Below are 17,826 nucleotides of genomic sequence, written 5' to 3'. Positions count from 1 at the left end.
TCAAGCCAAGTGCTTATGCACTGTTGCCCTTTTAGTGCAAAATGAAGCTGATTTTCAAATCTGCCCTTCATTCTGCTTCATGGAACTATTTCCAAGAATGCTGGTAGTGGTGTTGGAGTGCTGTGGGCTGGGGTGGGTGGGAGAACCCAACAGTGCAAATGAAAAAGCTGTATCTTTGTGCCTCAAATTTTATAAATGCCTACCATATCCACCTTGCAAGAATAGTTTTTTCTCCAATATCACAGTGTCTGGAGAAAGGTTTGGGTTGTAACTGACCAAGGACATATAACTTACTATAAATAAGAGTTCCTTGGTTGGTCCAGCAATATTTACAAAGGAAAGCTAAACAGCCTGGGAGTGAGCACAGGAGAGGAGGAAACTGAGGCAGATGTCAGTAGTATCTTCCCGTTTCCTGCCAGTTTGTCACCCATCGCTTCTTGTGCTTTGGAGGCAAGAAACCGCCAGCTGGCTGGTAGCGCTCCTCCTGCCGGATGCGAATGGCATGGTATTTGGGCATGATGCGGTAGTAGCGGGTTGGCTTGAAAAAGTTGCACTGTGGATGGAAAGAAAGCGGGAGGGGGAAGGATAAATACATTTAGTAGCAGAAATCAACAGTGAGACAGAAACCTCAGCTGAAAACCTGAGAGAGAAAATTTCAGAGACAGGACAGGACAAAAGAACAGCAAGAGATATTTTCATCCATGAGAGAAAAAGAACAAGCTGAGCCAATACATTTGACCATTTTATCTGGGACAGGCTGATTTGGAAACTGAAAAAAACTGATTTTTGGCATAGCTATTTTGTGTAAACCAAATAGACAAAATAATGATGTGGTTACTTACCTTTTCTGTAGATCTTCTACAGAAGCCTCTGCTCTGTCCCCTGGACTCCCTATATATAGTACAGAGGCCATGTGGTGTCATCCAGGGAGTGGATGCAATCTCAGATCAGTCACAATTCTCTACTCTACAATAAAACAGCCAAACTTTTGGGAGAATTGCCAAGTCTTGAATGACTTTCTAAATATTATCATAGTGAGAACTGTACATGAAGTGTACCTATAATGTCTAATCTCACCAGTTGATCAGAGACAATCTGAGATAAGTGTCTCCCAAAGTGACTTCAGCCCTTATAAAGAGTTTTATAGGTCATCACTAAAATGTTATCTTCCACCTGGAAGCCAAATGATAACTAGTGTAGGTTTCAAAGCAATAGCATCACATGGGCTCAATGTGATATACCCATCACTCCTGCAGTATTGCATTCTGAACCAGTTGTAGTTTTTGAATGGTCTTCCAATGGTCTTGAATGGTCTTCCAATTAGGACATGAGCAATTGCCTGATAGGCCTTCATATCCACAAACAGTCTCAGCAGGATTGAGTCCCTGACTGGGACAGAACCTCAAAAGTATCTCTTGGTCCAGTGAAATTAAAATAAATAATTGGATATTATTGGTGAATAGATAAAATCTGATACTGAGTGAATGTATAACCTCGTCCAGTGGCTTTATGGAGAAGTGTAAGAAAAGGGGTATGAATACAGTACCAAGACACCACACAAATAAGAGGTTGCAGTCCCCTCCCCATCAACACAAACTGAAACAAACAATGAAGAAAGGAGGGGAGGATGGGAGGGGCCGAAGTCACGATGAAATGACGTGCGATCTCAATGCTATGAGATCGCAGTCAACACTTTTATCACTGGGGGTGTGTGTGTCCCAATGGACCTAAACCATTCCGAAGAGATGGTAAATAGAAAGATTACGTCTTGCTGATCTCGGGGATATTGCAAAATCCCCCCAAAAAGCAAGAGAAGATCTTGAAGCCGGTGATAAAAAATCCAGCCACAGGCTGACAAGGTCGGGGCGGCTCCAAAAAGGAACGATGTGGAAAAAGAAAGGGTTTCCAGCTGGTGAGGAATTTTTATTGTTCTAAAAAGAAGGGACTGCCTATAAAACTTTAAAACCAATTTAAATCAAAGAATAGAAGAACTTAGCGGTGAATTTGAATTTTGGAATGGTCTTGGACAGTGATTATCTTACTTTCTAAATGTTATTTACATGGATTGAATCTAAGCAAACCTTTTTCAAATGGATGGATTAAGTTTTCTTCTTCTAACCTTTCTTTGTGACTATCTGTAAGCTACAGATTAATTTTTTCCTCTTTTATTATTATATTTTTTAAAACTCATTTAAAGATTGGATTTCTTTGTCTATATATATATTTAAAGTCACAACCTATGGTATGCCCAAATATGGGGGGAAGTTCACTGCTTCCATTCTCTGTCCATCGGCTCGTCATAAGAGACTATCCAGACAGAAACCCAATATTTTTACTGTTACCTTTGTTACATTTGGTTGTATTTATTTATTTATCAGCACAAATACAACACACACACACACACACACCCCACCCCGGAGACTGATCAGAGTTTTTGTGTATTGAAAGACGGAACATTCTTTTTTTTCTTACACAGATTGCTTTGATTTCGGCATTGTAAGGTTTTACTGCTTGGCTGTTTGGTTACAGTCTGATAAGAGTCCACAGTTGTCCCTTTGAAGTTTGTTTTTGTTCAAAGAGAAAACAGCGGTCTTTGTGAACATATGCTTTAATCTTGTTGACCTTCTAAGCAAAAGCAGCTGTGTATGAATATGGCATCTTCAGACAGCGTAGAGGCTTTGAATTTGCAAGGAATATTTTCAGAACTGCAAAAATTATTAAATACAGGGGAAAAATTGAGAGAAAATTGGAATACTTGGAGCATTTAACAATAAAATATGATGAAAAAACTGAGGATGTTTTTCAAATGCAAAATAAGGGGACTGAAACTCCAAAAATCGAAATGGAAGATGAATATAAAGAGATTAAACTTGTTGATATTTATGGCAATTGGTTTATTTCTGAAAAAAGAAAGAATGGAATATTGAAAGAGGAATTAAATCGAGAGGAAATTTATTTCAAAGGGCAAGATATAGAAGAAGAAAAAATTAAAAGAATCTATGGACTATGAAATCCTATCTGCAAAATATTTGATAACACTGCTGACAATCAAAGACAAGCTGAACAAGGAAACAGAAAGAGGGCATCAAGAGTACATGAGAGATCTTACAAACAAGGAATTGCTAAGAGGAGTCCATACAGATTTGATTAAGAGGATGTTTGGAGGACTGGTTCCACAAATGGCAGAAGATATGAGATTGTTTTGTTACTGGAAAGATACAGGTTGATAGATGGAAGAATATAATTTAAAACTAGCTAAACCTAGTTAAACTTAGTGACAATAGGTACAGTTAAATAAAAAATTGATAATGATAGTAATGTATACAATGTGTAGTGTTATGATAAGCAATAATTGGATATGAATATGGAATTATACCCGTGAAGGGAAGGCTAGAAATCCTTTTGGATTATATATAAAGGATAATAATAATAATAATAATAATAATAATAATAATAATAATAATAACAACAACAACAATAACAACAACAACAACAACTAAATTAGACACAGTTAAGTTTTGATTATTAGGGGGAACATGTTATGAGATAGGATATAGTCAAATAAAGAAAGGATTATGATAATAATCTCTATATATGTATAATATAAGGAAAATTCAATTTGCTCTGTTCCTATTACAAACCTCTGCTAGTTGTGATGCTGAAATAGCAACAGGGAAGATGTTTGTACTTCAGTGCTAGGTCACAATAGCTCTACAATAGTAAGAGCTTACAATAGTAAGAGCCAAGGTGGTGCAGTGGTTAAAAGCAGCACTGCAGGCTACTGCTAGATCAGCAGGTCAGCGGTTCAAATCTCACCGGCTCAGGGTTGACTCAGCCTTCCATCCTTCCGAGGTGGGTAAAATGAGGACCCAGATTGTTGGGGGCAATATGCTGACTCTCTGTAAACCGCTTAGAGAGGCCTGAAAGGCCTATGAAGCGGTATATAAGTCTACTGCTATTGCTATTGCTATTGCTAAATACAAGTGCAGTATAGAGGGCCCAGGTACTGGAAGCCAAGTTTTAATCTTAGCACAGTTCATTTTAGAAATTATTGCCTGGCTGGAAACTATTTTTTCAATGAATGTTGAACTTGATAGATAAGGGTGGTGGATAGGCATTCCTGATGATTGTCTGAGGCATCTTTCCTTTAAAAATATTCAAAATAATTGTGTACAAGGCACAGACTTTTAAGGATGATCCCAATCACTACATTAAAATTAAGCTCTGAATACCTCAGTCAACTCACAGATACTATTCTGCCAGGTTCTTCAGGTTTGCAACTAAACTTTCCACTTTGTGTTCCATTTGGAAGATTCAGCACGTCCACAGAAACCCTTTCTTTGCAATCCTTTCTGTATCTTCTATCATCCACATTCTCAGCAACCATTTAAGATAGGAACCTCATTTTGTGGGAGATGTTTCTTCTCAGAAATTTCTTCCTGGTGACTCTCACAAGAAGTATGCTGAAGCAAGATCAAATTAAATGATTCAAGTATCTGGACTTTCTGTATCTTATACCTTGATACTGGCAATACAGTGAAAATGCCCAATGTATCATGAGCTACCATGGAAATGCAAATATTTTTCTGTTGAAGGTTAAAGTCCCATGGGAATAAATAGAAGACAAGATTGAAATCTAAATATTAAAAAAATATGGACCATTATTTTGCAGTATTATTTCTCCTGTATTTCTTCCCTCTTTTTTCCACTTGACTGAAACTTTGTCCATCTTTGGTGGGTTTTCTAGTATGCGCCAGTGCATTTCAACAGGGTTGGCCACCTTACCAAGTATTACTTTCTTGCATTGGCTTAGCCATCCCAACAATGGTCACTTGCATTGGCCCAGGAAGTGAAAAGAAGCAGAGTCAAAAGAAAAAAAGAAAAGATACATGTCATGATTTAAAGTGCCATCTTGAAAGCCACCCTCAAAACACTTGGTAATTCCTAGAAAAAGAAGTTTGAATTAGTAATGCAAACAGGTAAAAAGAGAAGCTGCTCTAAATCTAGTGCAAAGTGTCAAATATGTTGAGAGGAATCTTCTTTGAGAATAATTGAAGACAAAGATGCGGTATAGCTGCTAGGTAGAATAGACAGGTTGAGTTTTAGAATAGGGTGTCTGAACAGAAAAAGCTTCTAATCAAGAGATGGGAAAGCATCAGGGTCACATCACCTAAACCCAGATTCTTCGATTTAGCATTCTTAAGTATGTCAACCTGAGATGAGCAAGCACAAAACACTTTTTTGTTGGCCAATGAAAGGCTTCTAGTACTTGTGTCCAAATCTCAGAGGTTGCTATTTCATACAAATAGATTTTTTAAAATCTAAATCCAACTCTAAAGTCTGAATACTCATACCATCTTACTAGATTAGAGCCAAATCTCCAGATCAGGTTTTACAATAGCTGTATTTGCACATACTTAGCTAGACTAAGGACAGGACCAGCATACTTGGCAGTTCAGGTAAATCGATAAAGCACATTAGTGGTAGAGTTAGAATGGATTGGTTTTAAGTCAGATCAGATTTCAGACTGTTTGGGGTTATTCTGACATTCCCTAAACAGCCATATAGTGGAACATGGTAAAATGGATTGATAGAGTGTTAATTATCTCTTTCTGTTCTCAGTACTAAGATGAGTGACCCACCAAAGTGTTGCTGTACGCCCCATTTCTTCTATTACTCATTTTCCAGTTGTGGGAGGGTAGGAGTAAATAGAGAGGGAAATGTGCTTGAGTAAGGCCCTCTTTATCCTGTCTATTGTGGGCCTGAACCCAATCAAACTACAGTGGGGCTTTCACCCACAAATTGGACAAAAAATACCAGGAAATGGCAGCTCTCAACTCTAGCCCTGGCCAGACTTCCAATGCACATGGATGCTGCCAATGGGATAAGGAATTATTGATTCTGCTCCTTAGAGTGCTTACTCAGGAGTAGGGGCAGATCTTTCCAAAGTGACCATGTAAATACAGTCAACAGCAAGAGTGACTAAAATGTCAATGACTGAATTACAAATATAGGGTTTCAGATTTTGGCATTAAGCTAGCACATAGTTTGAACATATTATGTAAAGTTCTTCATATCTTCAGGGTTTCTGTAATATAATAAAGGCAACTGATAATTTTTCAACATAATAATAACCAAGTTCTTTGTATCCAAATATTTTGTATCATCTTTGCAAAAAAACCAACCCAAGTTGGTTTTTTTTTGCAAAGATGCACTACTAATGGGTTCCACCACAAAAGCGCGTAGGACAAAATCGCGCTCGACAAAAGCGCGCTGTGACGTCATCACAGCGCGACGAAAAAGATCGAAAAAATGTAAAAATAAAGCTAAAACCTTCCCCTAACCCCCCCAAACCTAACCCTAAACCTAACCCTAACCCTAACTCTTAACCTAACCCTAAACCTAACCCTAAACCTAACCGTTAAAGTAATGAAAAACGTAACGCTAACCCTTATCCTAACCCTAACGCTAACGCTAACGCTCTAAAGCTAACCCTAACCCTTACCCTTACCCTAACCCTAACCCTAACCCTAACCCTTACCTTTATGTGAATCGGCTTGCTTTAATTTAATTTTTATTAATTTTTATTTGAATTTTTCGATCTTTTTCGTCGCGCTGTGATGACGTCAAAGGCGCGATTTTGTCGATCGCGCTTTTGTCGTCCGCGCTTTTGACGGGTCACGCTACTAATGCACTACCTCCTTTTTTTTAAGTAGCAAAGGATGGACTACTTCCCTGCTAGAACCATTCCTAGTCAATGCATATACCGTATTTTTCAGAGTATAAGACGCACCTTTTTCCCTCAAAAAAGAGGCTGAAAATCTGGGTGCGTCTTATACACTGAATACAGCATTATTTGCCTCCCGAAACCCTGCCCCTTCACCAAAATGGCTGTGCATCGCCTTTAGGAGGCTTTAAGAATGTTCCTAGAGGCTGGGAAGGACAGAAATGAGCAAAAACACACCGTTTTTTGCTCAATTTTGCCCTCCCCAGCCCCTAGGAGTACTCTATAAGCCTCCTAATAGCTATCCATGCCCCCCATTTTTTACAAAAACCAGGCCCTTTTTCATGAAAATGGATCATTTTTTTGCTAGTTTTGCCCCCCCCCTCCCCCGGAACACTCAACAAGCCTTCTAAGGGCTATTCATGCCTTTTTAAAGAAACAATTTTTGTGAAAAACGGGTCGTTTTGGGGAGGTTTGCAGAATGCAAAAAACTTTTTTTTTAATTTGCCTCTTTAAAACCTTGGTGCATCTTATACTCCAAAAAATACGGTAATCCTGAATGAGATGAACCATCCACCAAAATAAGGCAATTACCTATGTCCAGCTGTACCAATCCTCTACATTCTCTAATTCAACACTAACTACCAATCTAGAAGCAAGAATGAAGAAGTGCAGGTAAAGTTTCAAAAGTGCAGGGACACAAGGAATTAAAGGAAGATCTTGTCCCACCCTTCCAACCACCCCACAATAATTTACCAAGATACAGGGTAAAGGGGTGGGCACTGTCCCCCCCCTGAGACAGGAACTAGTAGCTGTCGGTCAGCCGCTTAGTTTCAGAAGGCTGGATCTTCATCATGGCTTTCTGTCCTTTGGCTTCATATAAGGCTCGTGTGCTTGCCCTCCGGAAGAAGCCACACTATGAGGAAGCAGGGGGCAAAGGTCAGGGTTGATGGGGAGTAAGAAATATAAAACACAACTCAAGTATCCAGCCCATGGTCCAATAATGATTAACTTCAGTGTGTGTGACGGAAACTCCAGTGTGTACTCCAGGCACTAGTTTGAAGGTCAGGTGAAATGAATTCCTAAAAGTAAAAACCTTCTATTGTAGTTTTGACCTATCTGAGATTTTCATGAGGCTACTGTCCCATTGCAACAGCCTTAAAAATAATTAATAGAAAATAAATTAGCAATCTCAGACATGCCCCAGCAAACAAATGGCCTGTTACTCTTAAGTATTTGTCAAAGTGATTCATACAAGGGAGGAAATGCTGTTGACCTTGCTGAAATATAGCAGTGATGAAACTGGCATGCTTTGGCATTTGGGGCTTCTTCTCGGCTCTCTCCAGCACTAGCAGCAGCTCACCAGAAAAGCCAGAGGGAAATCTGTAAATGCTTGCTCATTAGAAGTGGAGGACACTTGGCCTCCTGAATAAATTTTGAAAGAGTATCTTGCTCAAAGCAGTGTCCAAGAACATACTCCTAACCCTAATAGTCAGTTACGAAGGTTGCAATTCAGAGATAAACTTTCCTTGGCCAAACCTATGGAGCTAAGCAAGGAATAAGCAACCAGATGCCTTGGTATGTTCTGGATTTAAATTCTCATATTCTAATGATATGGTAAAGGACTGTAAGAACTCTAATCTGGAAATCACCAGGTTGCCTATTGCAGGAATACATATTGGAAATGTAGCCCTGTCACAATCATCTCAGAGCTTCCAAATATTTAAGACTTTCTAGTCTGATAATAAGGGAAAGTGGCTAAGATGCTAAGCTTGTCGATTAGAAGGTCGGCAGTTTAGCAGTTCAAATCCCTAATGTCACGTAACAGAGTGAGCTCTCGTTACTTGTCCCAACTTCTGCCAATCTAGCAGTTTGAAAGCATGTAAAAAATGCAAGTAGAAAAATAGGGGCCACTTTGGTGGGAAGGTAACAGTGCTCCATACGCCTTGGCATTGAGTCATGCTAGCCACATGACCACGGAGACATCTTTGGGCAGTGCTGGCTCTTTGGCTTAAAAACAGAGTTGAGCTCCGCCCCCTAGAGCCAGAAATTACTAGCACGCATGTGCAGGAGAATCTTTATCTTTACTCTGATAGTGGCTTCCAGAAATAGGGAACCAGTAGAGATTTTCATAAGGCTTTAGTAATGTACACTATGCAGCCTCCTCCACTAGTCCCTCAGAAGTGCAATAATGTGCCTAAAAAATCACAATGAGTCACTGGACAGAGAAGGATAACTGCAGTGCACTGTCATTGCTGTGTTATCCTAAGGCATCAACACCTATGGACTTCCAAGCATTCCCCCAATTCCTGCACTAATTAGAATCTAAATATAGTTTCTTAGCCATCAAGCCAGATTCCTTGTGGTAAAAAAGAGCAATTCAAATGCCCAGTAGAGACTTCTTTGTTTGTTTGTTTGTTCTTTGGCTGATCTCCAGAGAGATTTGCTTGAGCGACATACCAGAGCTGACTCAGTGCAGTTTACGTCATTCTGGATAAAGTTAGAGAGACAGAATTACTTCCCACCTGTCCATTTGGAACTAGCCTGGCCAGTTTTGCTGCAGCCAAATACGTAAACATTTTGGTACCAGGTGAGACCAATGTATTCGTTATCAAAGAAAACAATTTTGTATGTACTTTCATCATATTGCTTGGATATTCAGACATGCTATGATCAGTTGGACTGTGTGGGTCAATTTGCATCATGTAGGCGTACAGGTCATTAAGAATTGTTTGCAATAGGACAAGCTGAATATATTAATAGATAGTAGAAATACACCGAAGGGAGGAGTAGAGAGATAGAAGAAAGAGGGGTAGAGAGGGTGGGAGAGAGGATTGGAGGGAGAGTGAGAAGGAAGGGAGGGAGTGTATTGGGAGAGAGGTGTGGTAGAGGGGGAGGGGAAGTAGGGTAGGGGGGAATGATGGAGGGAAGAGGGAAAGTTGGAGGGGGGCGAAAGAAAGGGTGTATGGAGGGTCGAAGAGGTACATTGGGTTTCTATTTTGGGGGGTATTATTGACAAGAGGAATGGCGGTGTTTATTGTTTAATGTTATATGGCCCCGGTTCTGCACAGTATATATGTGACTGTACGAAAATGGAAATGGAAAATAAAAAACACATTTGCAACGAGAAAAGAATTGTTTGCAACTATGGACCAGCAACTTCCAAGGGTTTTTATCTAGGTTGAGTTGGGGGATGGGGGGAGGGAAGAAGTAGGACTGTCTGACCATTATTTAAGCTTCGTTTCTTACCTTCCACAGCAATAAGATGATACAGCCCAAGAGCAGTAGTCCTGCAGCAACAGCAACTAGCACCACCCACAGCTCAATCTCTGCCTGCTGCTCTTCACTGAGTTCTGAGTCGATGTCTACAGTAAACTGAAATTAGGGAAAAGAAACAAGAAACAGACAGGGAAAAAAGAGGGGGGGGGGAACCCCAAGATAAATGCAAAGTTGGTTTTGAGGAACAGCATGCTCAGAGCTGTTCCAGTAGAGAAAAACAGAGGAGCATCAGTACAAGGCTATTAATACATTCTCATTGATATAATGCAATGCATTGAATGCACATATTTATTCTTAATTATCGTTTGCATTATATATTCTCCTCAAATCCAAAAGTGCTCTCTCCCTTCCTCACTTCTTTCTCATGTTTGTGTGTCTAAATATCTATATCTCTCTATCTTTATCTCTAATTCTCTCTCTAGTCAATTAGGATTCAGTGCCATGGTAAAACCATATATTTTCATGCTGTCTGTCTAGGAATGTGGTAAATGCAAGGAGGGAAGCTGTCTCTTTTTTGTGGTATCCAAATGCCTTAAAAGGTCAGGAATGCTACCCAGGTAGGACTTCTAATTACCTTTATAATTCTACTATCATCTTCCAGACAACGGCTCTCCAAACTTAGCAACTTTAAGACATGTGGACTTCAACTCCCAGAATTCCTCAGCAGCCAGCATGGCTAGCTGAGAAATTCTGGGAGTTGAAGTCCACAAGTCGTAAAGTTGCCAAGTATGGAGAGCCCAGTTCCAGACCTTCAACTAAATGCACATATGTTGAGATGGAGGATGAGGAACATAACCTTGTTTTCACCCTTTTTGGAAACAAATTAAAAGGCCTTGAATTAATATCTCATTAAGACTGCATCTATACATCCATGTTATTTAGACAGAAGGAAAGTAGATCAATAAAAAAGATTCCAATGACACTAATACTATTACTGCCCTTATAGAATGTAATACTGGTTATTTTAGCAGAGTGATTGATCTTCTCACAGAGGGGGAAACAATGTCAGCTGCAAAGTTCCCCAAAGTCATCACTAGTTTCAATAGATTGGTGTGTATTCATCAGTTGTTGTAATTGAACAGAGTGGGCTGAAGGCAAAGAGCACAGAGAGAAACAGGGAACTGTGATGTGGGAGAGAGCTGACATGAAGCTGTTCTGGAAACTATGAAGAGAGGTTACGACCATCATGGTCTCTTCTCTCAGTGAGAAAGAAGTATCCGAGGGGTAGTTGTTAAGATTAACAGAACGGTAGGGGGGGCGGGGGGCAAAGGGAAGCATATATCTTCCAGAGTTGCATTCCATGTAAAAACGAAAATAATTGCTGTTGTTATTTTATCCAACCTATTTTGTCAACTTAAAAGGCAACCTTCCCTTCACAGGGAAATAGCAATGCTTCTTGGAGCAGACCAGCATAGTTTTTTGACCTGCTTACCATTATACTTACCATTATACTTACCTACCATTACAGATAGGTCCAGATTTAATATCCATTTGTTCAGCCACCATTTAAACTTAGGATGACATTGAACATAGGGAACGTATGGCAGGCCCTCATAGTTATGGCCATCACAATGTCCTTGTGGTCAAGTAATTGTATTTTGGGAACTCAACTCACAATTACAGCATCCCACAGTCAATTGCAACCGTCACTGCCAGCTTCCAACAAGCAAACTCAATGGGCATGTCAACAGGAGATCACAAATGGTACTCACATAACCATGGGACATTGCAATGATGCAGGATTTGCCTAACAGGGCAACCAGGACTATCGGCACAGTAATTTAGCATCATGCCTTATAACCATGGTGAGGACCCCCTGTATTATTTTAAGCATGGAGAAGTTTCTGGTAGTTAATAAGTGTGGACAGAAGTAGAATACATATTTGATCACTACAGGTGAAGTGACCTGGGTTGGGTTCAATTTTTAGTGATGTTCTTCTCTTTCTGAAAGCCAAAGCATTAATGGCTATGGAAGCCCAGAGCTCAACAGCTGGATGGGAGGGGTAGTGATGCACTACAACCTGGATCTCCATAGACTGCCGACCTCTGAAGATTCCTTCTCCATGCAACCTAAGTTGCCTGTAAGGGGAATTTTGTTTCTTTTTCCCAGGAAAAATGCGACTTCCATCCAGAGAATATTGGACCATCTACATACAGCCTGCCTCTGCTGCAGGCTATACATGAGAATGCAGCTCTATTTTGAGTGAAAAGTTTTTTTAAATGGTAAATAAGGCATCTTTAAGCCAGATTAAGGGACTGAATGAATGAGCATTAAGTAAATCACACCAAACTAAAGAGTTTCACAAAAGCATGGCACAACAGTTGTTCTCTTTCCAGATGTAGATTATCAGATTATAAGGCTGCAAACCTGAACACAGTTTTGTGTCATACTCTGAGGGAACTTGACAACTAGCTCACCCTAACGAAGAAAAAGAACAAGGTTCAAGGGACTCCCCTTCCAACACTCCAAGGAGGTCTCACTTGTGTGTCAAATGATTTCATCAGTCTACAAAAGTATGGCAGGAGTAGGCCAGACTCAGCCCTGAAAATAAATTCCGGGAGTATTGCTAGAATCTGATAATTATGTAGGAAGGAAGAGAGCAGAGGGTCTTGGGGAAAGGATCTGCCATGCCTCCATCCTCAATCCATGTATTTTCTGTCCATGCGTATCTTCCCTCAAACTACTTTAACTCCCTCTCTGACTGGCCAGCAACTTTTTCAACATCACTGTGATGGGACCCTCTGTATGATTTATTGAAAGTTGATTCAGGGGGCTACAGCATCTCCCCTGGGTAGTTTTAGATGAAATGCATCGGTTAACCTACTTTCTGGATGCATATAATATATTGAAGTATAAACTGACCAATCAGGTTGGCTTTGTGTAAAATGAGAAACAACCACCACTAACACACACACACACACACACAGAGAGAGAGAGAGAGAGAGAGAGAAGAGGGGAGGGGAGAGGGGAGAGGAGAGAGAGGAGAGAGAGAGAGAGAGTGAGAGTGAGAGTGTAACATTGGACAGTGACCTACTCTAAGAGCTATTGGGCTTTAATAAAAAAAGCTACTATAGAAGGTAAAAGAAGAGCTAGCCCAAAGCAGTTGAATCATTTCACTAACTGGAAAGGCCAAGGCCTGGAGTGTATAAACAGAAATCAGGAAGATCTTGGTGATTTCTTGGAGTTACTTCATCTTTTTACTCACCAACACTGTTTGATTTTTCATACTGATTGTAGAGGAGTTTGTCCTGAGAAAAAGAGTCACTTGCCCATCTACTTTGACACGATCAAAGTCATTGTAATCCTATAAGAATCAATATGTTAAAAGCAGCTACTTTTGTTTATCTATCCATTTAACTTTGAGATAGGTGTATATAGTAGACAATAAGCCTAATTGATTCATGAAATAAATAAATCCAGCCACCATGGAAAAATAATTCTTGCCCCCTTTGCCACCATTATTATATCAATTACTTAGTGTTTCTTAGATGCCAAACTATTTTACAACAGTCCATGATTGCAAAAAAAAGAAAGAAAGAAAGAAAGAAAGAAAGAAAACCATTCCCATCCAACCCACCAAGTACAAGCAACGTGCTACTGAATGGAGCAGAAGAGTTAAACAGCACTTGCCTCAATGAAAGTGCTGCTCCAAACTCTTGCTCGGGCCTTCACATTTGTAACTGCTCCGATATTCCACAAGGGGCATTCAAACCAGATGCAACGAGAAGTTCCTTTGGAACAACTCTGGAAAAGAAAAAATGGAATGAGACAGGGGGAAAAGAATTAGTGGTGAGTTATTCAAAGGGTGTTTGGTATAATGTACAGTCACAAGGACTTTTCATTTCTTCCTTTTAAATGGCATTTGAACCATGGGCAACCGTCATACTCCCTAAAAACCTCAACTTCGCAGTATTAACATTAGGTGGCACCATTTCAAGGTACAAAGCTGGCATTAAAAACATGGAAAAAATATAGATAGGAATTAAAGGTCCATGAAATCTGGTTCAATTCCCCTTTTGAGCCCTTGGAAAAAGGAGCAGAAATTTATCAACAAAATGACATTAGATTGTAGATAAGATTGTAGATAAATTTATTTATAGGCCGCCCTTTTCCCTGAGGGGACTCAGGGCGGCTGACAACGTATAGGGAAGGGAGTACACACAATGACATATAAAAACAGTACGTAATTAAAAATAGAAGCAACATTCATCATTCGGGAGGGGACGGATTATAATCTTTAACCCCAGGCCTGACGGGATAGCCAGATCTTGAGGGCTGTGCGGAAGGTCTGGAGGGTGGTGAGGGTACAAATCTCCATGGGGAGATCGTTCCAAAGGGTCGGAGCTACTACTGAAAAGGCTCTCCTCCGCGCAGTTGCCAGTCGACACTGACTGGCAGATGAAACTCGGAGGAGGCCTAATCTGTGTGATCTAATAGGTTGCAGGGAGGTAATTGGCAGGAGGCGGTCTCTCAAGTACCCAGATCCACTACCATGGAGGGCTTTATGGGTGGTAAGTAGCACCTTGAAGCGCACCCGGAGATCAACAGGTAGCCAGCGCAGCTCGCGGAGGATAGGTGTTATGTGGGCGAACCGAGGTGCACCCACAATCACTCGCGCGGCCGCATTCTGTACTAGCTGAAGTCGCCGGATGCTCTTCAAGGGCAGCCCCATGTAGAGCACGTTGCAGTATTCCAGCCTAGAGGTCACAAGGGCACAAGTGACTGTTGTGAGAGCCTCCCGGTTCAGGTAGGGTCGCAACTGGTGCACCAGGCGAACCTGGGCAAATGCCGTCGTCGCAGAAGGATACCATGGTCGATGGTATCGAAAGCCGCCGAGGGGTCAAGGAGAACCAAGATGGAGGCATGGCCTCCATCCCTGGCTCTCCAGAGATCATCGGTCAATGCGACCAAAGCGGTTTCTGTGCTGGCCTTCCAGCTCCAAAGGTCCTTGGAGGAAGCTAGTTACTTTGACCCCTTCCAGTCCGGCTTCAGACCTGGTTACAGCACAGAAACCGCTTTGGTCGCATTGACCGATGATCTCTGGAGAGCCAGGGATAGAGGCTATGCGTCCATCCTGGTTCTCCTCAACCTCTCTGCGGCTTTCGATACCATCGACCATGGTATCCTTCTGCGACGACCGCGGGAGGTGGGGGTGGGGGGCACTGTTTTGCAGTGGTTCTCCTCCTACCTCTCGGACAGGTCGCAGTCGGTGTTGGTGGGGGGGCAGAGATCGTCCCCGAGGCCCCTAACATATGGGGTGCCGCACGGTTCGGTCTTATCCACCCTACTATTTAACATCTACATGAAACCGCTGGGCAAGATCATTCGGAGGCACGGGATAAAATACCACCAATACGCGGACGACACTCAGTTGTATCTGTCCGCCCCGTGCCAACTCAATGAAGCGGTGGACGTGATGAACCGGGGTCTTGAGGCCGTTAAGAACTGGATGAGAGCTAACAAACTGGTACTCCACCCGGACAAGACCGAGTAGCTGTTGTGTTTCCCTCCCAATAATTTGGCCAGTGTTCCATCGCTCAGGCTGGGGGGTCAAATTTTACACCCCTCAGATAGGGTTCGCAACTTGGGAGTCCTCCTGGACCCACAGCTGACTCTTGACCATCATTTGTCGGCTGTGACCAGGGGGGCGTTTGCCCAGGTTCGCCTGGTGCGCCAGTTGCGACCCTACCTGAACCGGGAGGCCCTCACAACAGTCACTCGAGCCCTTGTGATCTCTAGGCTGGAATACTGCAATGTGCTCTACATGGGGCTGCCTTGAAGAGCATCCGGCGACTTCAGCTAGTCCAGAATGCGGCCGCGCGAGTGATTGTGGGCGCACCGCGGTTCGCCCACATAACACCTATCCTCCGCGAGCTGCGCTGGCTACCTGTTGATCTCCGGGTGCGCTTCAAGGTGCTACTTACCATCCATAAATCTCTCCATGGTAGTGGATCTGAGTACTTGAGAGACCGCCTCCTGCCGATTACCTCCCTTCGACCGATTAGATCGCACAGATTAGGCCTCCTCCGAGTTCCATCCGCCAGTCAGTGCCGACTGGCGACTACGCGGAGGAGAGCCTTCTCAGTAGCAGCTCCGACCCTTTGGAACGATCTCCCCGTGGAGATTCGCACCCTCACCACCGTCCAGACCTTCCGCACAGCCCTTAAGAACTGGCTATCCCGTCAGGCCTGGGGATAAGATTCTAATCCGCCCCACCCGAATGCTGAATGAAAGTTGTGTTTTATTGTTTTATTTTTTATTTATGCACTGTCTTATGTTTTATCTTGCACCCCCCTTCCCATGAACTGTAAGCCGCCCTGAGTCCCCTCAGGGAAAAGGGCGGCCTATAAATAACAAATAAATTCCTAAAAATTCCTTAAAAAAAATTCCTGTAACCAGGCCTGAAGCCGGACTGGAATGGGTCAAGGTAACTGGCTTCCTCCAAGGTCCGCTGAAGCTGAGAGGCCACCACCTTCTCAACAACCTTCCCAACAAAGGGGAGGTTGGAGACTGGACGATAATTGTTAAGAACGGCTGGATCCAGGGATGGTTTCTTCAGGAGGGGTCTCACCACTGCCGCTTTAAGTGCGGAGGGGAAGATCCCCTCCCGAAGGGAGGCGGTAACAACCGCCTGGATCCAGCCCCGTGTCACCTCTCCGCTGTTGGCAACCAGCCAAGAGGGACACGGGTCCAGTACACAAGTGGAGGCACTCACAGCTCTCATGGCCTTGTCCACGTCCCCGGGGGCAACATCCTGAAACTCAACCCAGCGATGGTCTGCCAATTTGTCCTCCTGTGCCTCGGCTGGATCTGCAGAAGTGGAGTCCAAATCCGACCGAAACCCAGCGACTTTGTCCGCTAAGAACTGGACATAGTCTTCAGCCCTACCCTGCAAGGGGTCCCCCGTATCCCTCCTATTTAGGAGGGAACGGGTTATCCTAAACAGGGCGGCTGGGCGAGACTCAGCGGATGCAACCAAGGTGGCAATATACGATCTTTTTGCTGTCCTAAGTGCCCTGATGTACTCCTTGGTGCAAGTTGTTAAGAGTGCTCGGCTCGATTCGGATTTATCGGACCTCCATAGGTGCTCTAGGCGTCTCCTCCGGCGCTTCCTCTCCCGGAGCTCCTCGGTAAACCAAGGAGGTCTCCGGGATCCACCACCTCAGAGCGGTCGTAGTGGCGCAATCCGGTCAAGAGACTCCGATGCTGCCGAGTGCCAGGCAGCAACCAGAGTCTCCACCGGACTGTGGGCGAGAGTGTCAGGAATAACCCCAAGCTCCGTCTGGAACCTCAAGGGGTCCATAAATCGCCTGGGGCGGAACCACCTGGTCGGTTCCGCCTCCCTACAGTGGGGGTTTGGTCTCCGGAAGTCAAGCCTCAGTAGGCAGTGGTCTGACCACGACAGGGGTATGATCTCATTACCCCTCAGACCAAGATCACAAGTCCACTGCTCCGAGAGGAATACGAGGTCAAGCATGTGACCCGCTGAGTGAGTTGGGCCCCAAATTACCTGGGTCAAGCCCATGGCTGTCATGGAAGCCATGAACTCCTGTGCCCCATCAGAGTGTTCACCGAGCGAAGGCAAATTGAAATCCCCCAGAACCATAAGCCTGGGGAACTCAATTGCTAGCTCGGCTACCGACTCGAGGAGTGAGGGGAGGGCTGCTGCAACGCTGTTGGGAGGCAGGTACGTTAACAGCAAACCCACTTGACCCATGAGGTCCAACTTCACCAGCAGGGACTCACACCCGACAAGCTCCGGAGCAGGGATCCTACAAGGTGCTAAAGACTCCCGGATAACAATAGCCACACCCCCACCCCT

The 17,826-nt window shown here is 43.1% G+C and overlaps 1 protein-coding gene across 1 annotated transcript in view; it reads right to left on the bottom strand.

The window, feature by feature from the left end:
* Positions 1-414: 414 nt before the first annotated feature.
* ITGA3 (integrin subunit alpha 3) overlaps positions 415-17,826 on the bottom strand; it is a 92,249-nt gene continuing 74,837 nt past the window's right edge. Inside the window, exons 22-26 of the mRNA XM_087713622.1 lie at positions 13,635-13,748; positions 13,210-13,308; positions 9,974-10,099; positions 7,481-7,640; positions 415-553 (exon numbers count right to left, since the gene is read on the bottom strand). Of these exons, the coding sequence (XP_087569748.1) occupies positions 7,530-7,640; positions 9,974-10,099; positions 13,210-13,308; positions 13,635-13,748 (450 nt within the window). The 3' untranslated portion in view covers positions 415-553; positions 7,481-7,529. The remainder of the gene's footprint in view (positions 554-7,480; positions 7,641-9,973; positions 10,100-13,209; positions 13,309-13,634; positions 13,749-17,826) is intronic.

The sequence above is a fragment of the Thamnophis sirtalis genome, unplaced genomic scaffold (genome assembly GCF_051295495.1).
Source record: "Thamnophis sirtalis isolate CommonGarterSnake01/CBP01778 unplaced genomic scaffold, rThaSir2_p1.2 scaffold_4, whole genome shotgun sequence".
NCBI lineage: Eukaryota > Metazoa > Chordata > Lepidosauria > Squamata > Natricidae > Thamnophis > Thamnophis sirtalis.
The sequence above is the reverse complement of the archived record's forward strand: the minus strand, read 5'-3'. Positions and strand labels throughout refer to the sequence as shown.